The sequence below is a fragment of the Furipterus horrens genome, unplaced genomic scaffold (genome assembly GCF_987537825.1).
Source record: "Furipterus horrens unplaced genomic scaffold, mFurHor1.1.pri manual_scaffold_5, whole genome shotgun sequence".
NCBI lineage: Eukaryota > Metazoa > Chordata > Mammalia > Chiroptera > Furipteridae > Furipterus > Furipterus horrens.
The window spans coordinates 97,047,523-97,068,332 of record NW_028327175.1 but is presented as its reverse complement, the minus strand read 5'-3'; the positions used below and the strand labels follow the sequence as shown (position 1 = coordinate 97,068,332).

The 20,810-nt window shown below is 54.9% G+C and overlaps 1 protein-coding gene across 1 annotated transcript in view; it reads right to left on the bottom strand.

Annotated features, from left to right (window-relative positions):
- Window positions 1-20,810, bottom strand: part of GTF2IRD1 (GTF2I repeat domain containing 1) — a 102,025-nt gene that overhangs the window by 67,548 nt on the left and 13,667 nt on the right. Inside the window, exons 2-3 of the mRNA XM_090276892.1 lie at window positions 3,990-4,118; window positions 1,298-1,439 (exon numbers count right to left, since the gene is read on the bottom strand). Of these exons, the coding sequence (XP_090133018.1) occupies window positions 1,298-1,439; window positions 3,990-4,112 (265 nt within the window). The 5' untranslated portion in view covers window positions 4,113-4,118. The remainder of the gene's footprint in view (window positions 1-1,297; window positions 1,440-3,989; window positions 4,119-20,810) is intronic.

The following is a 20,810-nucleotide window of genomic DNA, read 5'->3' as shown; positions in this document are numbered from 1 at the left end:
TGTCTGACTCCAGGGCCTATTCTTAACCCAGGAGCTCTGAGCCCCAACCGTGGGCTTGAATGCCGATCTTTCAGTGCTGAAGCCAGGCCTTAACCCTGCAGGACCTAATCCACCAGAAGGTGAAGATGACCGCCCCCCGCTTACTGCCGAGCTGGAGCACCAGGCACAGGGGGAAATTTAGGGCACAGGGGGCTGGCGTGGTGTGGGGAGTGACCACAGCATAGGTTCGAGGGGTTCAGGGGCCCGAATGGGACCTGGGGCAGGAGGCTGGGGAGGCACCTGCCAGAAAGAAGAGAGAATGAGAACCTTCCAGGTGGGCAGCATCAGGGGCAAAGGCAGGGGTGAGGAGGGACACACGGGGCTGGCAAACTAGCACTACAGCACCACTCAGCTGGGGTGACTGCAAGGAACACTGGGAGGACAGAACGCAGAGGCGGGGCCTGGGTTGTAAGGGGCCCTGAAGGCTCAGGTAGTGTTGAAGAGGTGAGGGCTTCAGAACCATCTTTGCCTTGGGGCTTCTGGCTCAAAGCCCTGAATGCTGGTCTCTACTGAGAGTGACCAGGATCCTCTGGCAGGGCTCCTGGGGGTGCCCATGCTGCATCTCCCTGGTTTTGAAGGGCTGCAGCAGAAAGAGCAGGGGTTTCAGAACCAGAGGTCTGTCACGGAACCCCACCTCACTCACTTGTCGGCTACGTCCCCAGGGTAGAGGCTCACGTTCACTGAGCGTCAGTTTCTCATCTGTCAACCAGTGGTCACCGTGCCCTAAGCCTGCTGGGAAAGTAAACTGAGCACCAGCACGTGGCCCAGGCCAGCAGCACCAACGGCTGACAGTTCTTGAGCATCTCCTACATGCAGCTGGGTATGTTCTCACTCACTCCATCCCCACGAGCCACCAGGTGGCTCCAAGATTATGCTACTATAACCGTGACAGTGCCTACCTCTTAAGGTGGATGTCAGGATAAGTGTGTTGGCATTGTGAAGGGTATTGCACGCAGAAGGCACTCAACAAGAATGAGCTGAACAAATGGGCTCGGCCCCTGTGTCAGACGCACAGGAAGTGGGCAACAACATGGCCTCAGTGTCTCCTGTCAATGAGCAGATGGGGTCGGCTGGGCCTGGCTGGCCCCGGGGGTTCCGTCAGCCAGGCTGAATCAACTGAGGGGCTGCTATACAATTCCAGCTAAAATGGGGCCACCCCTGCTAATATCACCTATCCAGGGCATCCCCCAACACAGAGTCACCCCATGTTGTCCTCGGGACACAGTCCCCCGGCCCTCTGGAGCCCCAGGGTACTCACGGCAGAACCTGAGGAAGTCTGACTGCAGCTCCTTCCGCGCATTCAGGAACATTCTCCCCTTCTCGGTGCCCACCACGAAGGCGCTCTCATCATGCACAGCGACACAGGCCACTTCTGCATTCAGCTTGGAGAGCGCTGAACACTACAGGGGGAGCAGGGTGTGTGAACTGGGGGACGGTCCCCCATCCCAGCACATCTCCGTGCCAGCTTTGGGGTGGGATGTGAGTTCCCACCAGCAGCTCCAGGGAGTGGTCACTCCTCCAACATTCGCAGTCTTAGATTCTGCAGTGGCGGTCAATGAATGACCCTCCCACACGGAGTGTGGCCAAGGTCAGGGGGAGAAGATACATTAATGGAGACTGGAGAAGGACACAGACACGAGACCTTTGCCCCTCCGTCCTCCTAGGTCCTCCTTGCTCTGGGCAGGGGCTTCCCATGTTAGGCATGGACCCAGCCCTGGGGACAATGCTGTCCTGGTCTCTCTAAGTCCTGGATAAAGAGAAGGTGGGGTGGGCCCCAAGAAAGCAAAGGCTCAGACAGAGCCAGGCTTCAATCCCACCTCAGCCATTTCCTCAAAGACCGGAGCAGTCATGCCCCTCACTGGTCCCGTTTCCAAATCTGTATAATGGAAATGAGCAGCCCCGCTCAGAGGGTTTCAACGTGCTTGATGGTAGGGATTCAAGGAGCCCAGGTTGGCGGAAAAGAATTGAGCCACTGGGGCATCCCATGCAGGTATCCAGGCAACAAGGTATATTTGCAGCCCTAGGGTTGGGCTTGGCAGGCAAACTGCACAGGAGGCCCTAACATATGGGGCCCTCAGCCAAGACCACCGCCATCTCGGGCCTCTGACCTACCCCACCAGGAAAACCCTGCCTGTAAAACTTCTGGCATGCAGTTGGTGCCTAATAAATGCTCGTTTTTATATGACTTAGGTAGCGCTTTGCTGACAGTCAGGAAGCGTGGCCTCTAACCATGGCTCTGCTGCTTTGTGACCTACACACACCCTCTCTGGGCCATAATCATGCTTCCTGTGCCAACTCCAACCTGGAGTTGCTCTGCTGAGGAAGCTGGGACATTCCAGGGCCAGCAGGCCTGTCCCCATGGATCCTCTACTGAGGGGAGTTTCATTTCCGTTTCTCTAAGATTGAAACAAAAATCTGCTGCTCCCTTTCCCTGCAGCAACACTGTAGAACATTAGCAAACAAGACAAATAGATGTGGTTGTTTCCCACAAAGGAGGGGCCATCAGAGCTGGTGGAGATCCTTGTTGGGTGGTCACTTCTTAGCTGAAGGAGCTGAGGCCACAGCTGGGAACTGGCTCACCCAAAGGCGAGAATGGAGGTCCTGAGGAGACGCCTGGAGGAGCGCCTCAGACAAGGGGTGGGGTTGGCGGGTGGTGATGAACAGACAGCGCTTTGGCCCCACACCCCCTGCAACCACCTGAGGACCATGGCCCTGAGCCCTGGAACACGCCAGACTTCAGGCATTTCTAAGCAAGTGCCATGTCACCCATGAAGGTTCCTCAGGTAACCCATTAAGGGCCCCAGAGCTGGGACAGCCTGTCTTATTCATGTCACTGGGCTGACTCCAGGGTCATCGGCTCCTCCAAGTTGCAAGGAGCCTCTGAAAAACCCTCTAGACCAGTGCTACCCAACAGAACTTTCTGGCATGACGGAAAAGTTCTATTTCTGCACTGTCCAATACTGTGGTCACGAGCCCTTGAAATGAGGCTAGTGCCAGCGAGCAATTGAATTTTTTACTGTATTTAATTTTAATAGTTACAATGAAATGTCAATGGCCACTGTGGCTAGTGGGGCCATCAATGCCTGTGTCAGCTAAACTTCCATACCATCAAGCACGCACCGCTGCAGGACAGAGGGCTGAGCTCCTGCGTGGGGAGGGGGAGCACCCTGCTGGCTTTCCCAGGAGTGCCTACCACCTCTGGCCCAAACAACACCTAAGCTGCCCTAGAACCACCTACAGCAGGAACTGTCTGGAAGGAGGTCCTTTGTCCTAGGGGAACTGAAGAGTTTGCACCTGAGTCCACTTTAAAAACTGGTCATACTGTGTGACTTCAGGTAAGGTTCTGCCCTCTCTGAATTTCAACTTCACCATCCTAAAATGCAGATTTTAAAATAACACCTGCCTACCTTCCATCACAGAACTCTCCCCCAGGAAAAGACTAGAAGAAAATGAGAGTATTATTTTCTCATCTGGGGTAGACTGCTACAAGCTTAGGTATATAGGCCATGGTGCCAGAGGAGTGATCTATGAAAGCCCCATTTCTCTCTCCCAGCCCCAGGATGCAGCCACGGCTCTTGCTGTTAACACTGGGATTCCAGCTTCCTAATGAATCACCGTCCACACATTATCTAGCCTCCAGGTGCTGGGGGGGAGGGGGGGAGGGGGCGTGTGACCGTGACAGCGACAGGCCTTGAATGACGAGAGGTAGTGAAATGAGGACAAGGGGATGAGGACCGAAGCCAGGGCTGATTCCCAGGACTGGATTTTTCTGCACTTGATCTCACTCAAGCCTCCCACCCCGACACAGGCAGAGGCCCTCGATGCCGGTGGGGACACTGAGGCCCTGGTCAGTGACACCTGCTCTATGTGGAAGAGGTGGGACGCAAGCTCCAATGTCCGGTGACAACGCTGGGTGACCCTCTCCTCCGGGGGTGGGCAGGGGCACTCACCATGGAATCTAAGGCAGACACAAGGCTGGTGATGATCTCGTCTTTGCGGGCGAAGGCGGAGTTCCAGCGGTCAGGCCCGCAGCCATTGGTGGGGACATCACAGCGCTTCCCCAGTAAGGCCATGGTCACCTGGAGAGAAAGAGGGGGAGCAGACAGAGGTGGGCATGCGCCACAGGGTGTGGCCCACATGGTGGGTGCCCACCCCAACTGGCCTGGCCCCAGACCCCAGGCTGTGTCTAACTCCCAGGTGGTAAGAATTGAGAACTGGCCTCTTCTAAGGTCTTCTGTGCAGGATGGAATTAGACCCTTGACAGGTCTGGGCACATAGCTGCTCACACATGGTCTTTACAGATGCGGGCACAGATGGCAGCATGACTGAGGGGTGTGCCCCACAGCACGTCCCCCAAGTCTGCAGCACCAGAGCTGAGCCCAGGACCATGACCAGTATGTCCAGAACCCCAACCATCACCTCTCCCCACACACACCGCTCTAGTCATGGCTCTCTCTTGCTCCCACACCCTCTGTGGCTCCCTACTGCCCACATTAGTTCCTGACTTGGCTTGGTATTCAAGGTTCCTGGTCTAGACACCCCTGTTCTGAGTATTCTAAGTGTCACTGTCCCCCAAACATACCAACATTCTTATGGGTCCCCAGCTGTCACAGGTTCCATTCTCCCTGCCCCGAGGGCCTTTCCTGGCCCCTTTGCCACCCACTGGCTGCCCCCTCAGCTTTTCATTGTTGCCTCTGTTGGGAAGGCACCCTCCCCCCAACCTCCTGCCCGGCTGGGTCAGATGCCCTTGCTGGCCTCCCACACGTCCCGGAGCTCCTACATCACAGTTGTGTCTCGAGCGGCATGCTCCCTGGGCAAGGCCACTACCCCGAGGCCTCTGAGCCAGGTCTACTCCCTGGCTGTCGGAATTCAGCCTCTGAAGTACAGAGGTCGCTTCGCCTCAGACCAGCGTTTCCCCCCCAGAGGACTCTGTCATAAGGCCCCTGGAGAACAGAGCTGCATCCTCCCCCTCGCCAAGCACCCTCAGACCACGCCCCCCTATCTGGAATTCCCCAGGCAGGACATAGGCCTGCTGCCCTGTCCCACGCAGCCTGGCTGGGGCACCCTCTAGATGCAAAGGTCAGTCTCCCTCAGTTTCTGTTCCATCCTGCCCCTCCCTTTCTGGACTCTAGGAGACAGGTCCAGGGGCCCACCCACAACCCTCCCTAGCACCTATGCCTTCTTTGAGGCAGCTGTCCCCTCCCCAACCCAAGCAAAGGAGAGGGTAGCAGTGTGTTGGTCTCCCTCTCTGGGCTCAGCCCCATCCAAGGCCCTGTGCACAGGCCTCAGGCAGCCAGTTCAGGGCAGCGAGCAGAGCCCAGGCCTGGAGGGAGTGCGCGAATCCGGCCCTTTTTACTTCCAGCACATCGGGGTGAAGGAGTCTGTGCACGTGACTAGGGACAGGGGGCAGCACCGGGCAGGCGGCAGCTGGGCCTGGTGCCTTGAAAGATGCCAAGCCCAGAGTGTTTTCTATCACTGCAGCTGCCCTTGGACCTGAAGCTCTGTGAGGGCAGGGTCAGTCTGCCTGTCACGGCTGTACCCCCAGGGGACCACTCAGGGCCCGACAGGTGAGACAGACCCAGGCATTGTGGTCCAAATCAAGAACCATGGCCTTTAAGTGGGTCATGAAATCAATGACATAGAAGAGCAAATGTCCAAGTGTGTCACATATAACACAGTGAGAGGTGTCCAACTTCAGTTACAGAAACGTTCACAGGAATCAGGATGCATCAGAGCTTGGTTCTGGCTTCAGTCCTGGCTCAAGTATGCTGTCTGGCTGTGGATAAATATTGATTTTAACAAGGCCAGTCAGCAGCTGGCCAAAATGTGTACTGGGTCCACTTCTGAGTGTTTATGAAATTATTTCTTCCCCTAGGTTGCAATATTATAAAAGTTCTAAATCCACAGTACTGAGGATGCTGACGGTATGACAGGCCACAATCAGACAGGCTAATGGACCAAGAGGCGGCCAGGCGCCATGGCAGGGGCCTTGGTGGCATGCCCAGATGAGAGGTTTGCCTGCCTGTGGCGCTTGAGGATGGTCCCCTCCTCTCAGCTACCCCCTGCTCACCAGTCCTTTGAGCCATTCCCAGAAAGGCCTCTGGCTGCCACCCTCCCGGCTGCGGGAGTCCAAATTGAATCAAGGCAAAGTAGGAGGCACCAGACGGCATTCCAGCCCTGGCCTCCAGGTCGCCCCAGCCAGCTGCGGACTCCTAACTCATTTAGGAAGGATCCGGGGAGTCAGAAAGGGAGGGGTGATGGAGGAAGTGAAGGGAGGCTGGGCTGTGGGCCATCCCCCAACTCCTTGTCTTGGCCATCTGGGCTCCCCAAGGAGGCCCAGCCCTGGGCAAGTGGGTGTGTGTGGACGAAGGAGGAAGGAGGTCCTGCAAACACCCAGCCTCTGAGAGAGGGGCAGGTGCCACGTGGCTGGGAAAGGGGGCAACAGCACTGGGCTGAGAGCCATGAACCATGACCCCTGCCCACAGGAGACCCAGACCCAGGTCTGCTGGGACCACGTTGGATCAGCCACTTAAACTGGGGCTAGTTCTAAACTGAAAATGAGGGAGGGGGAAAAATCACCCAATAAAACCAAAAAACTATAAGGAACAGAGAACACAAGCATGGCAGGCAGTTCACCAGGAGGCAGGTGTCCAAGCACAAACAGGAGAAAAGTCCCTGGAGAGGGGACAGTGAGAACTGCGCCCACAGCCTGAGCCGTCATGCACCGGGAGACGGAGGACGGGGGCCAGGTGAGGGCGAGGCTGGAGATGGCTAAGTACTGCTCTGTGGCACCTGGGAGAGGACATCAGAAAGTGACACCACGGGTGGCGGGCAGCTGGCTCCTGACCTGGGGCACAAGTGGCCAGGAAGCTCTCAGTGACAGGGGACTTCCAGCCACCCCTGGGGTTCCTGGGTGGGCAAGGTCTGCAAGGGCCAAGGGACAGGCAGGGAGACCATGAGCACCCTCTCCGTCCTCACATACCTCCAGCGGCTGCCAGGGCGCCACACACCAGGCTTTCCTCCCACCTCCAGGGTTCCCCTTCTGGCACTGACTGCCAAACGCTCGTGGGCCCTGGGCCCTCTCCTCTTCCCTCTCTGACACCCTCCCTCACTGCTAGGCAATCTCTTGGCTTTAAGTATTCCACCGGTGCTGGTGACTCTCGATTTCTCTCTCACCTCCTCTCCCGAGATGCCACCTCCTGCCTGCCTCCTCCATTATTCTTCAACATCCAACAAGCAACTCAAAGGGAACACAGCCTCGTGTTTCTCGATCATATCTGCATCTCTCTGGTCACCCGCTCAGGCTGAAACTGAGGCCCCATCCCAGAGTCCCTTCTCTGTCATTTCTAAAACAGTCTGGGGCAAGTCTCACTGCTCGGCTCCGGAGTGCACTTAAATCTGCCTGCTCCTCGGCACTTGCCCACCCAGGCTGCCATCCTCGCTTGCCAACGCCCTGGCAACGGACTCCTCACTGGCCTTCCTGCCTTTTGTCCCCATGGTACTTCCCACAAACAGCAGCCACAGAGATCTCACGTTGCTCTCCTGCTCAGAAGCTTCTGGTGGTTTTCCCACTGTACGCAGAATGGAAAGCAACACCCCCTTTGGCTGCAGGTGCCCTGTGATCTGGGCCCACCCAGGGCCTCCTGCGCGCGGTTCCCCCTGGGGGAGGCTGGTGCAGGTCTCCATCTCCTCCCGCTGCCTCCTTTGCTCCACTGTGCCTCAGCCCAATCACCAGCTCCTTGGAGCCTTCCCTGACCACAGGGCCACAGGGCAGTCCCAGCCCCATACGCTCACTCCCTGTGTCTTCTTTTATTTTCTTCATGGATCTGAAGTGACTTGTTCATGGGCTTCTGGCCTGATTTTCCCCAACTAAGAATGTGAGCTCTGCGAGGCCACAGGCCATGTCTCCCGGATTTACCATATCCCCACTGTCTCAAGCTCTGCTTGGGTTTTCATGGGCACTCAACAAATATTCAAGAACTAACAAGTGTGACAGTCAGCCCCTTCAGGTGGCAGCCAGGACATCTGCAAGCTATACGCACAGTGACAACTTTTGGCTTGCCTGGCTCTCAAAAAAATAAGAGGCATTGTGGGAGACTGCAACTCTGGATGTAGTTAGATCGTGGAGAAAGGATCCTGTAGCTAAAAGTGAGGGAGGCTTCTGAGTCAGACAGGTGTCTTGGACAGGTGCTCTCCCAAGTACGGTCCCAGGACCCGCAGCCCTGGCAACACCTGACACCTGTCAGGACGTCTGGGGTGAAGCATCACTGCGTGTGCATTGCCTTCCATCTTAGAGAAAAGGAAGGAACTTGCCCCAGACCCCCAGCCACTAGTGGAGATGAGGTCTGTCCTTCTGTCTGTCTGTCTCTAAGCCTGGTCTTTCCTGTTGGGAGGACTGCACTCCTCTCACTCGTTAGGAGACGAGGAACAGCAAGACCAACTGCGGACACTCGGCCAGGCTGATCAACTAGCCCTGGCTCATCTGGGACTTCCCTGGGCTTCGCCCAGAAACCCCTTAGTCCCAGGCAAAGCGGGGTGGTTGGTCAGCCCACAACACAGGACCAGCAGGACCAGGAGCCCAAACGCCCCGCTTGGCCTCTGAGAACAAGAACGACAGCAACAAGGAAGACAAAGTAATGGACAGCAGGTCCAGCCTTCAGATCCAAAACCTTCGATTTCACTTAGTAAGGTAAGAGATGGGCTTGGGGGCTCCTCGAGGGAGGGGAGGAAGAGAGGGGCTTCCCAAAGCAGGTGGCAGGGCCACTTTATCCAGGGAGATCAAGGAGGCAGCTACACTCTTGATGTGTCTGAGGGTCTGGCATGGGCCAGAGGGGACAGAAGCCCCACATGCAGAGCTGGGTCATGTGGAGAGCAGATGCTGTGTTCCTGGTCTGCGGGAACACTGCTGTGTGAAACCCGCCCCATCCATCTGTGAGGGAGGCAAGCAGGCAGCACAGCTACTGCCAACACCCACCGGTCCAACCCTCAGATTCCTGGGCCCCAGAAGCCCTGAGGCAACAGGTCCACAGTGGAGCCCAAGACAATGTACTTTTAAGTTCCCAGGGGATCCTGACCCACAGCCAGGCACTGCCTGGTCTCTTGAGGACGTTTCCAGCTCCAACATCCTGACTCCAGTTTCCTCAGCTTTTCCCGCCTGCCGCCTCCCTCCCTTGCCGGGATTCCTTCCCTAGACAGTGGCAGCTTTGCTGGCCACTGAGAGCTGGAGGTCAGCCCGGTCCCTGAGCCAAAGATTAGCCAAGCACTTGTGCCCATGTCTGAGCCACTGCTGCCACTACCCAAGCAGGCTTACCTGCAGGTGGGAGGCACCCAGAGGTCAGGCCCAGAAAGCCCACTCCGGCCGGCCCCGGGGCCAGGGCAAGGGGACATCATTTTAGCTAGGTTTCTAATTCCCAACACCCTGCACTGGGTGCTCCAGGCCAGCCGAGAGGCTGAGGGGAGGTGTCCTTCAGCCTGTCCTTCCCGCTACCCATGGCCTAGACGCCTGGGGTGACAGGTGCTTGCACTGGTGAGTACCTGTCCACCCCCAGTGACGCGTGGCCCAGCAGAAGTGAATGGGACTGATAGGGTCAGAGGTGGCAAAGGGGTAAAGGCAAAAAACCAGGGCTGCAGATGAACCTCCCAGCTCAGCCCATTTAAAAACTCTCTTTTCCCACCCACCATCCTGGGTGCTCCCTTCATCCAGGGGTGCAACAGCCCTATCCCCCTCCGCTCCCTGCCCTGCTTCCACTGCTAGGTCCTTCCTCCTCTCCAAGGATGGACAGCTGCCCTCATATCAGCTGACCATGGCTGCCCCCTGGGCGCCCCTGAGTGGGGCCTCGACCTCGCTTTGGAGGCAGCCATCCTGTTTACCAGCACTTGGACACCTGCGACCTCCATCCAACCAGGGAGCGCAGCAGGACGGAGGGACTGCACCCGTTGTAAGGGTGAAGACATCAAGAACCAGAGGCAGAGTGAATGACAAAGCCAGGATGAGATCTGGGACATACGACCCACTCCTAATTCAAGGGCTAATATAGTGGACCTCCAGGAGCGGTGACAGGCCACCTGTGTAGCTGACGAGACCGGCGGGGCTGGCCATGTTCCTGGCTGGAGGCAGAGAGGACCCGGGACCAGGGCTGTGCATTTGATGGCAGGGGCCCAGGGGCCATTCCTTCCCACCATGAGCCTAGGGACTCACAGAAACGCGAGAGCCAAAAAGCAAGTGCCAAGGGTGAGTCTGGCTACCATTCCCTCTGAGGGGGACTCTGCAGATGGAGGGCGGGAAGGAATGACAGGGCTGTTCCCTAAGCACCCAGGACTGGTTAAGCCCCAGGTATAGTTAATTCTCGCAACCACCCTCGTGTTACCGAGGACTTGGAGGCTCGGGCCCCTGACCAAAGGCCCCAGAGCCAGGATGTGGCAAAGTGGGAACCTGAACCCCGATCTTGCCAACTAAACCTGTGTTCCGTTCACCCAATGACAAAGCTTTCAGCTCACTTCTCTCAGGAAGAGCCACATGTCAGTGGGCTCAGCTGGCTGGAGAGAGAGGGGACCCCATCTAGTACTCTGCTTCCCTGCTGATGGGGCCCCAGGGCAGGAGCAGGTGAGGGGACCCCAAGGAGGGTCTTTCCTTCCCCTGGGCCTGAAGGAAAAGTGCTTGTACTCAGAGTCCAGGGGCACTCTGGGAAGATGCTTTCCTTAGCCAGGGGCCAAATAGGAACCCAGACCCTGCCCCTTAAGTCTGCAGGCCCCTGGACATGCCTGTCCTCTGGCTTCTGGGTCTTAGCACCTTGGTGACCTTTGTAAGAGACACTCCCCTCTGCCAGGCTCACTCAGCTTTTGCAGGCATGAAGGTGCCTTCTGTTCTGACCCTCCAGGCTGGGCACCCACAGCTCTTTCTTCACTTCTCGCTTGCAACTCATCCTCTGTCAGGAGGCAGAGGTATCTGGGCCCCCACAAGCCCACCCGTTCCTCTGTGCCCCCTGGGTCGGCCCAGTACCAGCCTGGTATGCAGAACCGGGCCTGGAAGGATGTCTGAGGGGAGCGGCAGGTTTGGAAGAATCAGGAGATATGAAGAAGGTGGGTGGGGAGGAGGGGGCACCCTGGACAGATGGGGAAGCACAGGCAGAGGTGTGAGTGAGCATGATGTGGTGTGGGGTCCTCACCAAGGCTAGAGGGCAGCTGGCGCAAACCCCTGAAGCGCTTTTGACACAGACTGTGGTCAGATTCCGGGACTGCCCAGTAGGAAGCCCTGCACTGTCCCACTATGGCCCAGAGTCTGGGCCTGCACTCCAGAAGGTCCTGCTCCAGCCCTTCTCCAAGGGGCAGGCAATCTCAAGCCGAAGAGAACACACCCCACTGGAGCCCACACCTGTCCCAGGCCATCATCTGGGAGAACAAGTCCCCATTCTGGGTCCCTGGGGCCTCTTCTCTGGTGTGTCCTCCCACAGTGGCTTTAACCATGATGACAAACTCTTTGACACTTCTCCCAGCAAGTGGTGACATGCTATTCAACTTGCTTCTAACCAACAGAGTGCTTGGAAGTGCTGCCACGTGACCTCCAAGGCCAGGTCCCCAAAGGCACTAGGCTTCTCCTGGCTTCTCCCTCTGAGAGCTCTGAGCCAACAAGGAAGAAGTCTGGCTATCGTGACACCACGGTGCTGCAGAGGCTAAGTGCATCCAGACATGCCTGAGCAGGCTCAGCTCTTCCCCAGACCGGCTATCAGGCCAGTAAGAAAGTCTATGAGATGACCCCAGCCACGGCCATCTTTTTTATTTTAAGGTTTTACTTATTTATTTTAGTGAGAGGAGAAGGGAGGGGGAGAAACATCGATGTGCAAGAGAAACACTGATCAATTTCCTCTCCCACACCCCCAGTGGGGACCTGGCTCACAACCCAGGCATGTGCCCTGACTGGAATCAAACCTGCAACCTTTCAGTTCGCAGGCTGTTGCTCAATCCACTGAGCCACACCAGCCAGGGCCCCGGCCACTTTTTGACTGCAATTGTATACAGACCTCGAAAAAGAACCACGCAGCTGAGCCCAGTCAAGCTCTGTGAGAGATTAAAATGAGAAATAACTGTTGTTTGACGTTGCTAAGTTTGGGGCTACTTGTTACACAGTGATAACCGACACACCCTGAGGCAGGCCATGCTGATGCAGGTGCACCCCTAAGGGGCAGCTGCTTAGGAGAGTGGATGGAGCTTGGATATATGTTTGGGGTGACCACAGGCATGTGCAGTGTGGGGTAGAGCTGATATGGGGAGAGAAGGGGTAGGTCAGCTAGGAATCTCCATTTTCCCTCCTCTTCCTAGCCAGTATATACTATAGGAGAACTCATTTACAAAAATGGCCATTCAAATTTGCCCTTAGAGACTTGTGGCAGGCCCAAAAATACACCCTGAAAGACATTCACACGCTAATCCCGTGGAGCCTGAAATGTCACCTTTTATGGAAAAATCACTTTTGCAGATGTGATTACATTAATGGCCAGGGGACTGGAAGATTATCCTAGATTATCCAGGTGGACCTTAAGTGCCATCACATGTATCCTTTTAAGGAGGCTGAGGGAGAACTAACAGATACAGAAGACAAGGCCCCGTGAAGATGGAGCAGAGAGAGACCTGAAGATGCTGATCTTGAAAACTGGAGTAACGCAGCCACGAGCCAAGGAATGCTGGCAGCCATCGGACGCTGGAAAAGGTGAGGGATGGATTCTCCTGGGAACCTCTGGATGGGGCATGGCCCTGCTGGCACTTGGAACTGACCAATCAGTACTCATTTTGTTCTGGCCTTCGGAATTGTGAGAGAGGAAGCTTTGGATGTTTTAGGTACAAGTTTGTGGTAATTTGTCACAGCAGCCTCAGGAAACAGGTCCAGGACCCCTCCACTCCCCGTACCCCACTTACAAATCCTGGTCCACATCCTCAATGTCTGGATACACAGTGCTCAGCTCAGACCTCTGCAAAGCTCAGGCCTAGGGTTGTCAGAAAGTTCTCTAAATCCCTTCCCCATTGGGGACCCCAGAACCACTACTGGAAAGAGCTGGAATTTTCCAGATGCCGGAGGAGCACCTCTGACTCAAGTCTCACTCCCCTGCGCACCAGCTGGGTGCTGGAGCTGATGAAAAAATATACTCAACCATGCAAAAGGCAAGCATACACACCACCCAAACACGGCCCCCGCACCAGCCACTGCCATATGCTTGTGTTTCTTGAAAAAGAAGCTTGAGAGAACAAACAAAAAGAAAGCTCTCCTCCTGAGGGTGGGGCTGGGGCATCCCTGCTCCCCAAAAGTCCCACCCCCATTGGACACTCCATCTCCTGTCTCAGGACCCCTCGGTGGGATGGAGTTGCCTGGGCGCTAATTCCTGCCCCATCCCCACTCTGCATCCATCCTTGCAGCTAGCAGAGAACAAAGCAGACCACAGGGCAGCTCGAGGGGGTCTTAAACGAGCCACAGTACAAAGGACGGCAATGCAGACTTGTGGGCAAGACAACTGACCCCAAGTCCTTTCCCCAGGCCCTGCTAACAGAGCCCCCGCTGTGCCCTGATCTAAAGGCAGGGGCTTGGGGCAGCAAACCTTGGTGACTTTCCAAGGCTTAGATCAAGGCAAGCCCATCATCCCTTCACCTGGGATTGGTGTAAGGAGAAGCAGGTAACCCAGTTGTGGCCACTGAGACACAAGGGGCTTCACATGGATGTCCTCCTTCTCCTGATGTGACGTCCCCAACCATGACTGTATCTGAGGACAAGAGGAGCCAGCCCAGGAGGTGGAGCCACACACAGAGGGGCGGCAGAGCTGGCGTGTGGAAGAACGTGGCCCTTGGTGACCCTGGCTGTGCCGCCTCTGGGCTTGGGGCTGGATAACAAAAGTCCATACTGCTTAAGCCACTTTTAATGGAAGTTTCTTTTCCTTGCAGCTGTATATACAGGTAATAACTCAGCATGCTGAACATCAAACTTTTTTTAAAGTCTTATTTTTTTTTAAAGCATCCTAGTTAAGTTAGACTGTACTAGTGGTAAAGTCACCCATTTGTTTTTGTCTCCCGTCTGTTTTATAAAAGACCAAGATCTCCTTTCCAGTTGGTAGCTACAGAGGGTACATCCCATTATACCCCATTTAGTAAACTACCCACAGCAAGAATCTAGGGTTCAGTAGCAGACGCCATCACTGGTCCAGTCAACCCCAATTTGACCCTGCTCCCCTGCCCACAGAGCAGGTGCTGGCTGCCCCTTCCGGCCACGCTGACCAAAGCCACTGCCTAGGATACAAGGGCCAGGGACCAGAGGTGCCAGCTCCTGTGACATCCCAGAGCAGCTGCCCAGGGCTGGACTGCCTACCTCCACACTTCTCTTTACGGAAGAAAACAAACGCCTCACTTCTCCAGTCTCTGCTTATCGGGTTACTTAAAACTGAACACATTCCTAATGGTGACAGATTCCAGTCGGCACTTCCAAATTCAGATTCACTTTACTATAGTTTATCAGTCTTTCAGATCACTGCTGAAATAAGATGGGATATAAATAAATGAAAACAAATCAACCCACTAACCTTTTAAGAGCCCTGGTGCTGGGCATCACTCAAGGAGAGAAAAGTCCTGCCTTCCCAAGAATCGGTTTAAGGAGTAAGTTTCTTCATCTCCCTGAACTTTGCTGTCCCCATGTGTAAAACAGGGCTGGTCAGACCCACCTCACTGCACGGGGGGATTAAACGTTAGTTGAAGTGGAATCTATTCCTCAAGACCTCAGTCTCCGAGACTCTCCTGATAAATACCACTGTCCCTCAATTCCCACCACTGAGCAAAGTTTGTCCCAGCATCAAACCTGTTTTTTTTCTGCCACAACCCTCACCTGCTTCCTCCTAGTGGTACACCTGGAGACACAGAGGATGCCCGGGTGTCCTTCCCTCTGCCATGATCCTGCTCACGAAGCCTCGTTCCTCCGCCCTAAGCCACCCCAGGTCCTGGCTCTCACACAGTCAGAGGTGTTAGAAGGCAAGAAGGCTCCCATCATAAGCATCCAAGGCCAACAGTCTCAGCGGGAAGCTGGATGGGTAGACATGAGCACTGGGTAACGGGCTGAAAGAGGTGACTTCTCAGTTCCACTCAAGGTTTGAGATCTTATATTAAAGCAGTATTGATAATAAAACAACAAGTCCCCAAACGATATTGTACACCCACGTTCATAGCAGCATTATTTGCCATAACTGAAAGGTGGGAGCAACTCAAGTGTCCACCCACAGATGAATGGAAAAAGAAAATGTGGTAAACACTTACAATGGAATATTATTCAGCTTTCAAGAGGAAGAAAATTCTGTAATATGCTGCAACATGAATGAACCTTGACATCATGCTAAGTGAAACAAGCCAGCCACAAAAGGACATCTTGTGTTATCCCACTTGTTTGAGGTACCTAGAATAGTCGAATTCAGAGACAGAAAGTAGAACAGAGGTTGCTAGGGGCTGCAAAGAGGAGGAAATAGGAAGACAGTGTTTAATTTGTATAGTTTCAGTTTGGGAAGATGAAAACAGTTCTGGAGATTGACTACACAACAATATGAACGTACCTAACACTTCTGAACTGTACACTTTAAGATGATGAAGATGGTAAATTTTATGTGAGGGGTATTTTACCACAATTTAAAAATGATAACAGAAGCTGCTACCATTTACTGAGTGCTATCAAGTGGCACCTGTGACACCAGGCCTGGTGATGCATGTCATCTCCCCAATCCCAGGTTCCATGACTGGCTCCTGAAGTCCCACACCAAGTCCAGGCCTGTTTATGCTACACTGGTAGAAGCTGAGGGATCCAGACTTTGGCTCAGACAACTCCCAGGGAGGGCTGTCCCCAAATGGAAGAACAGGCTGCCTCACAGGCCATCGGTCCCCTGTCCCTGGAGGTTTTCAAAGTAGAAATCACCCAACTACTAAGACCTTTTAAAGAGGATCTGTGAACGCTTTTAAAGGAGACTGGACTACCTGCAAGAATCCTTCCATCAGTCATAGGGGGTGGGAGTAATGGGGAGAGGTCAAGGCCAGTGTAGTTCGCTTTATGTAGAAAGTGAGGCACGTTGATAAATAGGATTGCAAGAGCAAACTTACACCACATGAGAAAATAAACTCTTAATGCTTCTAAGAATACATTTAGCATCGTGGCATTCAGAGCCGGATGGACACCTCATCCAACCACCTCCACGTGCAACTGGGAAAACCAAGGCCCAGAGGGGAAGGACAGCCCAGAGCAGCACACCCAGCACGCTCTCCCGCGTGTCAGCTGCTGTGCTGGTTACAGATTCTTCCCTATTCGCCAGAGCAGGTCCTTTGAGGAAACAAACTTTTATTTCTTTGAAAATGGGCAATAATTCAGATGGCATTCTGTTTTCAGTGCGGTGCCCACATGTTTGCTTCTACCGCATTCTCCCTGGTGCCTGATCTGTTGAAAAAGACATCAGACACATAGACAAACCACACTTACATGCAATGCCACGGTGGAATCTCTCAAATACAGTATGATGAAAGAATCCAGGCACAAAAGGTCACATTGTAGGGTTCTATTTGTATCTAGTTCCAACACAGACTGAACTCAAATGTCAGAAATCAGGATGGTGGTCATGTTGGGGGGCGTGGGGTAGACTAGGATGGGGCATGAAAGGGGCTCTGAGGGACCAGGAATGTTCTGTCCTTGATCTGTGTGCTGGTTTCCTGGGTGATTTGATTTCTAAAATGTAATGAGCTGTTGACTTATAATTAATAATTTTCTCCTCAACAAAGTTTTAAAATGACATCACGTACTGGGATTCTCCAGTTAGGCAGCAAACAGGAAAGGTGCCTTGACACATCTCAACAGGTTTAACTGAGTTCCTACCCCGTGACCACGCACTTCCATCCATTTATTCTGTGAAAGTTATCTGAAACACAAAGATGAACTTGCAAAGGCGTTGCACGAAGCACGTAAACAGCACACAAAAAGGAAACAGCAAACACTCCAACTGCCCCCAGGGGGCTGAAACCATCGCTGCACAGAGGACTGACCTCAGGTGCAAAGGGAAGCACTTGGGATGCAAACTCCAGACTGTTCATCTCGGTGGGCTGGATCATGAGAGACTCTTCTCTCCTCTACCTTTCCATATTTTTTAAATTATCTGAGATAAGGCGACATCACTTTTGCAATTTGGAAAGAAATAACAGAAACCTCACTCTTAGAAAAAGAATTTACAGTAACCAACTAACTCACACAGCTGGCCCACCCCCAGGGCAGGAAATCGGCCCCAGGCTGGGCCCTTAAAGGGCAGACCCAGGGAAGAGCATGCTTCCCGGGGACAAGGGTGGCCTCCTGCTCTCTCCTTGGAAGAGGAACTGGGGGATGGGGCAGATCTGGGGCCTGGCAGTCGGAAGCCCTAGCCCCTTTTACGTAGTTCAGGATTCCTGAAAGCAGGCCTTTACCCCTCTCAGGTGGAGAATGATTCATGAAGGTGACTGTCTCCTCTCAGACAGGGCTCCCAGGATCAGGCCAGGGCCACTCCTGCGCCCTGGATGCTAAGACAACGAAGAGAACCCTCACATTCAGATTTTTTCTCTGCTGCCCCAAAAGAGATGGGAGGGGTGCTGTTGGCAGTATGGGATGCCCTGGCTCCAGTGGGCAGACAGCTTTCTGGGGTCAGGTTTCCACCATTTAAAGCCCCTTTCTAGCTCCTGGAGGACAGGCAGGGGCAGCCGCCGCCTGCGTGACCAGGATGAGAAATTGCAATCCTGACTGGGCCTGCGTGCCTATGGCAACTGGCGTCGTGGCCTTGGAGACTAATCTCCAGGCTGCCAGCCAGCAGGGGCCTCCCTAGGCGGGGCCGGTGCTCCCAGCTGAGGCCCTTGGCTGAGGAATGGGACCATCTCCGCTGCCCGCTGAAGAGGGGGCATCTGACCTTGCAGTGGGGCTCCTGGCCAGGCTCAAAACACACATGTTGCCACATCTCTTGCCACTCCCCCAACTCATCACCACATATGTGGGGGCATGGCCACACACACACACACAGCAACACCATCACACTTCATCCTATACAGCACTGGGACAGACAGCAGGTGCTCCTGCCCTTGACAGAGTCTCAGGCAGGGAGTAGAGAGGACAATTACAATAAAATAGGCTATAAGGAAAAAAGAAAAAAGATTAAAACACAGTGTGACACACCTTGGAGTGGTGCTTACACAGGTGTACACACAAGTTAAAAAGTCATCATGCTAGACATTTCAGATTTAAGCATTTTACTGTAAGTAAACTATATTTCTGTTAAAAATAAAAATAAGTGGCTCACAAGCACAGGATGGCACGAGGGGCCTCAGGGGAGGCTCCTTGGAGGAGGTGTCACCCAAGCTGAGTGGAACGTGATGTCACAGGGGAGAAGTTTGCAGGGAAGAAGCAGGGCCAGGGAACTGTGCTCAAACACTGCCCATCTACAAGGGGGATGAGTGCCCTGCCCCTTCCCCACCAGGGCCCATCTCCCTAGAAGTAAATACTGAGCAAATGCGTTTGAAAGCATGCCGAATTACTGACTGCCCAGGAAACCCAACCATCAGCCCAGGCCACCCACATGTTGCAGTGGGTGGGGCGCAGGCAGGTTGGTGAACGGGGTGGGTCACTGGGCCTGGCTCTGCATGGCTCAAACGTTTAGGTCAGGGCAGGAAGTGGTGAGCAGAGATGGACTCAGCTGCTAGGGCCAGATCAGGGGCTTTGGAAGATCATCATTTAGGGGATGGGAACCACCAAAAAGGTTTGGAGCAGGGGCAAGACAGGGTCATTTTAAGGGGTTCTGGCAGGATATGGCAGGTGAACTATAACGGGGCAGGACTAGAGCCAGGGAACTGGTCGGTATCAAGCTTCTGCAATAGTCTGGGCCAGAGATGGTCACGTGTGAGGCAGATGATGGTAGCAGAATGCATAGGAGCAGAGCTTTATGATGGAGTGGATGCAGGAGGCCTAAGAAGGAGGCACCTAGAGTTTCTGGTTCCAGCAATGGGCTGGATGATGGTGTCCCTGACTCAGCACGGCACAGAAGGGAAGGGGCCTATAACCTGTGGGTGTCAGGGGCTGGGAGTAAGTAGGGGACAGGGTCTGAGATGTGTGCGTGCATGTGTGTGGCGGCACTCAAAGGGGTTACAGTGCCCGGGGAGAACGTAATGAAGGAAACCGGAGGGAAACTGAGGACAAGGGAGAGTTGGAGTCAGCGGAGGGGAGAAGGGTTGGGTCCCGGACATGGGAGGTCAGAGGTCAGGAGTCTGGTCAAGGAGCCTAGAGGAACACAAAGGCTGGGGAAGCAAACGGGGTGGGCAGGGGTGCTATGGGACCCGGGGGAGAAAGGAAGTAGAGAAAGAGGGGTACAGAGGGCTCAAAGGGGCTTCATTCTTTATGATGAGAAAACCTAAACCAATGGGGTGGATGGAGACACAGTCTCTCAGCTGGGGCCACCTCCCAGATGGGTCCCAGGGCCTCGGAATTCAGGACACAGGCCCAAACACTGAGCCAAGAGCCCCTACACTCAGGCCCTCTGCCCATCTAGGACAAGGTAGGGTCCCCGCCCCGGGGCTGGTTCATTCCATGGATGAGAAGGTGTGCGCAGGATGTCAGAGACGGGTACCGAGGGCCGCCCAGGGCAGGCGGAGGGAGGCTGCGGTCCCACCAGCCTCCACAGAAGCCGTGCGCACCTGGGGACAGGGATTCTCATGGCGCGCCCCAGTGCGGATCAGGCACTCCAAACATGCTTGCTGGGTGAAAAGCAAACAGCTAAACGGAGCGGAGGTCTGAGAGCAGGGGAGGCGCAAAATGAAGCTCAGCCAAACGTGGTTTCCTTGGCACCCAAGGCCCTCCCCTGGCACTTCCAACCCCACCACACTCATAGCCAGGGCCTGAGGAGGGGAACGCACCTGGGTGCTGGGGTCAACAAAAGCTGGCTTGGGTCCCCACCGGGCTGTCACCAGGTGGTGGCTTCCACTGAGGCACGTGAACTCTCCATGCCTCAGTTTCCTCATCAGCAACATGGGGCCACCAATTCTGCTGCTCTCAGCACTGTGAGGCCGCTGGTGCTAACGTGAGAAGTGTCTGGCCCGGGGCCCGGGGATCGTGAGCGCTTTAAAGGAACGGCAGCAACGCTTGCTTGGCGCTGACATCACCTGCTGAGCTTCTGTCCTCCCCAGGGAGGACTTGTGTCCTGACTGGCAGCATGATGACATTTCTGTTCCTCTATGTGCAGGGAGGGGATGGGTGGGAAATACCGCCCCCTCCTCCCTACATCTGGCTGATCCTCAGCAGCTCATTGGCACAGTGTGTAAACATGTGCTGGTTCCTACGCATGTGCAGCACGTGGGGGCTGGGGGTCAGTAGGTGGTGGGAAGAAGCCAGTACTGTGGTGGTGCCAGCCCCTGGGGTGATTGCGTCCCTGGAGAGCCCCTGCGTCAGACAGGAACAGGCCTCCGAGCAACAAGCAATGTTGATGAGGCAGCACCAGGCCCTTTCTTGTCGGGAAGAGGCTGGCAGAACAAGCGCATCCCTTGTGGGTGATCTAATCCTGGGAACCTGGCCCCATACTCCTGGGCTGGGCCACTCCCTCTATCCTCCTGTGGGCTTCTATTCAACCCAGCGCCCACTGCTGGGCTGCTAGGGGTGGGGGCAGGGGTCCCAGGGATGGATGTGCCCTGCTGTGGGCTAGGGGGTCAAGAGACCTGGTCTAACTCCATATACCACACCCAAAGGGAGCCTGGGCACGGGCCCTCTCTGGGCCTGT